The sequence below is a fragment of the Apium graveolens genome, unplaced genomic scaffold (assembly GCF_009905375.1).
Source record: "Apium graveolens cultivar Ventura unplaced genomic scaffold, ASM990537v1 ctg5243, whole genome shotgun sequence".
Taxonomy (NCBI): domain Eukaryota; kingdom Viridiplantae; phylum Streptophyta; class Magnoliopsida; order Apiales; family Apiaceae; genus Apium; species Apium graveolens.
The window spans coordinates 35,924-44,281 of record NW_027418879.1 but is presented as its reverse complement, the minus strand read 5'-3'; the positions used below and the strand labels follow the sequence as shown (position 1 = coordinate 44,281).

The 8,358-nt window shown below is 36.4% G+C and overlaps 1 protein-coding gene across 1 annotated transcript; it reads left to right on the top strand.

Annotated features, from left to right (window-relative positions):
• Positions 1-1,006: 1,006 nt before the first annotated feature.
• LOC141702498 (secreted RxLR effector protein 161-like) lies at positions 1,007-1,747 on the top strand. The gene has a single exon (XM_074506157.1). It carries the CDS (start codon positions 1,007-1,009, stop codon positions 1,745-1,747), a length of 741 nt encoding a protein of 246 aa, XP_074362258.1.
• The last annotated feature ends 6,611 nt before the right edge of the window (positions 1,748-8,358 follow it).

Here is an 8,358-nt window from a genome sequence, read left to right as displayed (position 1 = left end):
CCGAACTAATCGATACCATCCCACACACAATCTCAACTTTTTTCCTCCGCTTTTTATTTTATTTTTAACGTCAAACGGTAATTTGTTTTAAAATCCGATTTCACTGTATTTTTCTCCACCTCTCAACGATCGATTTGCATATCATATGTGATATTTTTCAAAATAATTTAAAATAAAATATTATTTAATTTCTAGTTTCTATTCCAAAATTGGTTTCTATTAGAGTAGCCCATATATATATACTAGTCTGTAACGTGGGCGATACACGGATTGCTTTTAACACTCGATTAATTTTTAATAATAAGTTTTATCTTAAAATTATTGATATATTAATATAAATTTTTAATAGTTGAAAAATAAATCAAAGAACATAATACATTATAATAATTTATGTGTTATGATAATTTGAGACTCGACTGAAAATAAATAATATAATATATAATATGTTATTTACAAGTCTCGAACCTTGAACCTGTAGAAACTATTAAAAATAAAGATATAAAGTTTAAATTTAATACGTTGTTGACGGAATTCGAACCCTCAACCTATGAGAGCAGTTTAAATATTAATATAATATTTTATTATTATTATATCCAACGGTTCCATCTATATGTCTTTAAATCTGACGGTTCTTATTTTGCGTACCAAATAACTGTACCAAATAACCAACCAACTACCAAATTGCCTATAATAGTATAGTATAGATAGATAGATTTTTTGGTGAATACATGGAGCAGAGCTAGATATCTACTTAGAAGGCCTAGGAACCTATTTGGAAGCATTATAAAAGGTTCTGAAAACCCAACATTTACATTATTTACTTTATTAGAATAACACATAATTATATAATCTTCTTCAAGTTTTGTTTAATTATATTATGTAATGGAGTCAACAAGTTATTATTGTCTATTTATACTAAAGTTATATTATTTGAGTTGTGTGAGATTGTTTTTTGGAAATATTGTTGGGTGCCACAAGTGATAAGCAGATCATGGGTTGAGCAGACATGGAAGATAGAAGAGTAGCGCATTTTGTGTATTACCTGGTTCAACAAATGAAGGACTGTATAGAGCTAAAACAGTCAGCTTACACAAAGAAAATATTGGAGAAGGCTGGAATGCAAGCTTTTAACCCCACTAAATATCCTATGGATCCGAAGGAGCATTTGACTAACGACGAAGGCGGGAAACTGGTGGATCCAACAGAATACAAAAGCTTGGTTGGAGGACTTCGCTACCTTGTGCATACATGTCCCGACATGGCTTATGATGTGGGGATAGTCAGCCGTTTAATGGAAAAGCCCACAGTTCTTCATATGAATGCTATAAAGCGTATACTCAGGTACGTCAAGGGTACAATTAACTACGGCCTGGTTTATTCGAGGGATATTAGAAACAATATGCTTACAGGATACTCGAATAGCGATTTTGGAGGACAAACAGATGACAGGAAGAGTACAAGAGGAATGGTATTTTACTTAAATGATAACCTCATCACATGGGTCTCACAGAAACAAAGGTGTGTGGCCTTGTCTTCGTGCGAGGCAGAGTTTATGGGAGGGACGACATCAGCTTGTCAAGCTGTTTGGCTGAGGAATCTGCTGAGCAAGCTAACAGGTGAAGATATGGGTCCAGTAATCTTGTACATTGATGATAAATCCGCCATCGATCTTGCAAGGAACCTAGTTTTTCATGGGCGTAGTACAACATATAGACAAACGCTACCATTATATTCGAGAATGTGTTGAGAGAAAGGAGATCATTGTCAAGCATGTGAGTAGTGATATGCAACGAGCAGATTTCCTGACCAAAGCTCTCACTACTATCAAATTTGAAAGAATGCGCAGATTACTGGGAGTAATGGAGTTGCCTAAATAAGTTTCAAAACTAAGGGGATGATTGTTGGAATTATTTTGAAACTTATAGCTAGTTTTAAAATAATTAAAGTATGTGCATGTTGAATTAGTATGCATAGTCGTGGAGAAGTTTTAGAAATGGCATATGTAGACACGTAGAAGTAGAACTGCATTAGAAGAGTTAGTTGTTTGATGTCCCTTGTTTTTAGCTGCATATTCTATCAGCTATCTATTTATATTGTACGCTTCAAATCAATAAAAACAACTTACACGCAAGTCTTTGTTTTTCTCAGTTTTACAATACACAGCTTATATATATATTTGTATACATCCTGGCATTGAGTATAAACAAGAAATATGTTGTTCGAAAACCAACTCAAAAAATTAGAAATTTTACTTTAGCATTAAGTTTTACATCATTTATAACATGATATATATATATATATAGCTAGGGAGATGATCGAAATACAAACAACTTTTAAAATTAAAGCTATAAACTAATATAAGCCACTAAGTCAATCTAATATAATCCAGGCACCACACATAATTGACCTACATCCTCCTGCACAAAATCTCAAGTTTCTAAACACATAAACTATATCATTTAATTATTTTTAAGTATAATTAATGGCATATGCATCATGAAAGTTAGATGTCCTTACTCAAACTATTTGTCATTCAATATTACTAAAAAATGTAAATTAGTATTGTCTATTAATCATGTCATCAATATAATAGAATAATAAGAAAATGAATTATAACCACACACCGCGTTTAGAGATGGCATGTAATAGTAGAATCATCTACACCCATCCTCTCTCACTCTAATTTTTATCATGTACTGATGTATCATAACCAATCCCCTTGAAATACCTGTAGAAAACAATTAATTAGAAAAAAATTAACTATGATTATTTATTTTTTCAAGATGAGTAAAGAAATATACCGTGCCAATCTTGATTTACATTCTGTATAGGGAGTGGAGGGTGGTTTTCTTTATTGTCTTCTTCATCTTCGAATATGTTCATCAGTGTTTATTGTAAATTTGACTCTCTATGAAATAGATGGGGGCGGCTGACAGTGGGTCAAGTGTTAGGGTTTGTGAAAAGATAACACTCTTTTTATAGGAAAATTTCCTATATAATTACTAATTTTATTAAGATTTTTTTCAAATTCTTAATGTTGTATATCTTTATTTATTTTTTATTTCATAGTGAAAATTTCACAATTATTTTGAAAGTTAGTGTTTGGTTCCACTTTTTAAACTTTCGAACATATTATAAGTGCACCGTTGTTATTTTTATTATAAACTAATTAACAATAAACATCCTAAATAAAATATAAAAAAATAATAAATATGACATATCAAATTTTAGTTTTGATTAGTTTAATAATGTGATTGAAAAACAAATATCCAAATTACGCGTCAACATAGTTTAGACTATAGGTTTATAAAATAAATTATATATATTAGATATCGGTTATATAATTAAAAAAATATATATAATTGGTTAATATTTATTTTATTAGATATTTTTTAAAGTGATAAATCGTAAAAGATTTTTATAACTCATAATACAAATTTAAAAAGTATACTCATACTAAAAATAAAAATTTGAAAATAAAAAAATTAATTTGCACATTACTAATAATGAAGAGTTAGATGAGAGAAGTTATATGAGATAAAACCCTGTGTAAAAGGGACAATGTATACCATATATTGTGTATCTCTGTCAATTATACTTATGGTAGAATCATATTTGTAATATACAACTTATTTATATATTTACTAGACATTACTAGTGGAAATAGTTGGAGTTTATCATACAAATTGATACTAATGAAAATATCATATATCAGTATGAAAATTAGTATGACAACTGAGGCAACTCCCAACAATCTGCTTAATCCCCACTCTCATACTCCAAGCCCCACATGCCTCGGCCTTTAGCCCATCAGGGGTAGCCCACTTGCCTATCCCCATATGAGAGATTATTATGAAGTGTTGAACTAAATATTTGATACCACTTGGTGGGTTTGTTAAACAAACTTTAAATCCACATAAGTATGATATTATTTATTTTTAGGGTTTAGCCTGCATGAATTATTTTTTGACCCCATCATCTAAAAAGGCTTCCTTCTAATAGAGTTAAATGGTTGTTTGTAAACTAACAATCTCATTCCACAAATAAAAGCCTATGTAGTGACTTAATGAAAACATCTTCAATCATTAATAAAATATATAGTATGACAAAAATTAATATTTTTTATTTTATCTTCCACATACATTGTTATATAATGTCAATGCAGACTTGGTAAACCGGACTCGGCCACCTCATCTCGAGATCATTGGGATTATAAAATCTAATTGGAGAGGGCGATCCAGGACCTAAAAAGTGTTGGAAAATAATTTGAACTTGTATTTTGCCTGAATGTTCTTTACACCAGATAGCAGTAGTAGCCGTTAGAGAAGTAGTCAAAGAGTGGTTTCAGTGTTTTTAGGATGAGGAGAATAAGTGGAAGTAGTGGACTATATTTAGGAGTTTGTTGCTGGTCTTTAGGAGTTAGTTGTTTTGTTTATTTCCAAGTACTTTTAATATAAATGTACTGTGTTTGTTTAATAAATATAAGAAGTTGAGTTCTGCATTTCTTCTGTTTTAAACGAGTGTGTTGTGTGTGAGTATTGCATCTGTAATAAGCTTGTTGCTGGTGGTTTTAATCTGGGACCAACATCTGGTATCAGAGCCCCGGTTAATCTAGTGGATGCCAAAGTTCATGCCAAGACCGCAGACAATGGAAGGGATGAAGGGCAAGGACGGAATGGTGACGCTGAGTTACCCGATGTTGAGTAAAGCCAATTACACGGCGTGGTCACTCAAGATGAGAGTCTATATGTTGGCTCATGGGATTTGGGAGGCTGTCGAGCCCACAGACCAGAAAGCTGTAATTGATGACAAAGTGGACAAGGTGGCATTGGCTGCCATTTACCAAGCAATACCTGAGGATGTTTTGTTGGCCGTTGCTGAGAAAAAGACTGCCAAGGACGCATGGGAAGCAATTAAAACAATGAGCCTGGGAGCGGATAGAGTGAAGAAGGCTCGAATTCAAACACTGAGGTCAGAATTCGAGAATCTAAGTATGAGGGAAACAGAAACTATTGATGAGTTCTGTATGAAACTTAACGGGTTGGTAACAAATATCCGCACTTTGGGAGAAACCGTGGAAGAAAACTATGTGGTGAAGAAAATTCTGAGAGCAGCTCCGGCAAAGTTCATGCATATCACATCTGCCATAGAACAATTTGGAAAGTTGGATGAGATGACAATAGAGGAGACCGTGGGCTCACTCAAAGCCCATGAGGAGCGACTTCGGGGACAACCGGAGAATAACAGTGGGCAACTAATGTTGACTGAGGATGAGTGGATGAAACGAGAAAATAATGAAGGAAAACTACTTTTCACTAGGGAAGAGTGGCTTAAGAGAAAGACTCAGAAAAACCGTGGTTCGAGTAGCTATCAAGGAGTGCGTGACAAGAGTAAAGTACGATGCTTTAACTGCCAGAACTACGGCCATTTTGCAGCCGAGTGCCGTAAGCCCAAACGGGAGAAAGAGCAAAGATCAGAAGTGAACCTGGTGCAGAGTCAAGATGATGAGCCAGCACTATTGTTGACCGAATGTGAGACGAATACACTATTACTAAATGAAGGAGAAGTCGTGCCAAGGCTGAATCAAAACAAAGTCAAAGAAATTGAGTCTGATGTGTGGTATTTGGATAATGGCGCAAGTAATCATATGACGGGGACAAAGTCGAAGTTCAAGGAGTTAGATGAAAAGGTAACAGGAAGGGTAAGGTTCGGAGATGGATCGACTGTTGAGATCAAGGGGAAAGGCACAGTGATTTTCACGAGTAAGAATGGTGAAAATGTGGCTTTTCATGGCGTGTACTACATCCCCACACTTTGCAATAACATCATAAGCCTTGGTCAACTGTCAGAAAGTGGAAATAAAGTGATTCTCAATGGAATTTATTTGTGGGTATATGATAACAGGGATAAGCTGCTCATGAAAGTTAAAAGAACAAGTAATCGACTTTATAAAATCATTCTGGAGTCCAGTGGTTCCAACTGCTTGTTGTCCACGATTGAGGAATCTTCAAGATTGTGGCACTTGCGTTTGGGCCATGTGAATTATAGGGCCATGAAGATGTTGTCTGACAACGATATGGTACGAGGCTTACCAAAATTGGTGCAACCTAAGGAGCTGTGTTCAGGATGCTTAATGGCAAAACAAACGAGACGATCGTTTCCAAGCCAGGCAGAATATCGAGCTACAAGAATTCTGGAACTGATTCATGCGGATCTTTGTGGTCCAATCACACCTGAAACAAAGGCGGGTAATAAATATTTCTTATTGTTGGTTGATGATTATAGTAGATTTATGTGGATTTACATGTTGAGAAACAAAGATGAAGCACTAGGGATGTTTAAGAAATTCAAAATGTTTGTCGAAAAGAATACAGATGAAAGGATTAAAATATTGAGAACTGATAGGGGTGGGGAATTTTGTTCTAATCAGTTCAATGCTTATTGTGAAGAAAGTGGTATTGTAAGGCATTTTACAGCCCCTTATTCACCGCAACAAAATGGAGTCGTAGAACGTCGAAACCGGACGGTTGTGGCAATGACTCGTAGCTTTTTGAAAGAGATGCACATGCCTTCTAATTTATGGGGAGAGGCTGCACGACATTCCGTATACGTGCTTAATCGCTTGCCAACACGGGCTGTGTCAAACAAGACCCCGTATGAGGTGTGGAAAGGCTATAAACCGGACGTAAGTCACATCCGAGTGTTTGGCTGTGTGGCACACATGAAAGTGCCAAATGTGCACACAACCAAATTGGATGATAGAAGTAGAGAAGTGATTTATTTGGGTACGGAACCAGGCACAAAAGCTTGCAGACTCTACGACCTAGAGTTAAAGAAAATTGTAGTGAGCAGGGACGTCGTGTTTGAGGAGAGCAAAGGTTGGAACTGGAGTAAGATGCAAGATGAAAACGAAGAGTTTTCTAATCAGGCTTCTTTCAATGTGACGGGGAATTGGTCAAGTGCAGAAAATGAAGATCTCACTGAGAATGCCACTAATGAGTATGGTGGTGAAAATTATGGTCACTCAGAAAGAGGTAGTGTGAGCACTAGTGAGACCACGAGAGCAGAGACGCCCACCAGGTCAGTTACTGCACAAACAGACTTGGAAGATCAGGGTTCAGCCACTGGAAATTCTGGGAATTCGAGTAGCAGCAGCGATCATCCAAGGAATTTCAGACTGCTTAGTGACATTTATAACGAGACTCAAGAAATCGAGTTAGAGGAGGAATTGTTATTATGTGGAGTGGATGAACCCGGGAGCTATGAACAGGCAGCACATGATGAATCATGGGTGCAGGCCATGAAAAATGAAATCGAAGCAATAGAAAAGAATAACACCTGGAAACTGGAAGAGTTACCTCCTGGACAAAAACCGATCAGCCTGAAATGGGTATACAAAGTTAAGAGGAATGCTGACGGGAACATTACCAAACACAAAGCAAGACTCGTAGCTAGAGGTTATGTTCAAAGGCAAGGCATAGATTTTGAGGAGGTGTTCGCACCGGTTACTCGACTGGAAACCGTGAGACTTTTGCTGGCACTTGCTGCAAAAAACGGGTGGCAGGTGCACCATTTAGATGTTAAATCCGCTTTTTTAAATGGAGATTTGGAGGAAACTGTATATGTAACGCAGCCTGAGGGATTTGTGAAAGAAAACAAAAGGCACATGGTGTATCGCTTAGTGAAAGCACTGTACGGACTGCGGCAGGCACCTCGTGCGTGGTATGCGAAGTTAAGTAAGTGTCTGGAGAAACTTGGCTTCGTTAAATGCCCATATGAGCACGCTGTTTACACAAGACGAGAGGGGAATGAGTCTTTAATTATAGGGGTGTATGTTGATGATCTTCTAGTTACTGGCACAAGCGTTGCAAATATTGAAAGATTTAAGAAACAAATGAGTGATGAGTTTGAAATGAGTAATTTGGGAAGGTTATCTTATTATTTGGGAATCGAAGTTGATCAAAAGAAGGACTACACAGAGCTAAAACAGACTGCGTACGCGAAGAAGCTGCTTGAAAAGGCCGGAATGACAGATTGTAATCCGTCAAAGTATCCAATGGAACCAAAGGTGCAGCTGGTTAAAGATGAGACGGGGAAGACAGTCAATTCCACGATGTTCAAAAGCCTGGTAGGGGGTCTGAGGTATCTGGTCCATACACGACCAGATATAGCGTATTCGGTAGGGATGATTAGCCGGTTTATGGAGCGTCCCACTACGATGCATTTGAACGCAGCAAAGCGTATTTTGCGGTATGTAAAAGGTACTCTAAACTATGGTTTAATTTACAGGAGAGGGACTGGAAACTATATATTGTCTGGCTATACTGATAGTGATCTTGGGGGAGATGTCGAGGATAG

What these genes read in the sequence shown, in the direction of transcription:
- LOC141702498 (XM_074506157.1), top strand. Translation starts at nt 1,007, where the DNA reads ATGGAAGATAGAAGAGTAGCGCATTTTGTGTATTACCTGGTTCAACAA.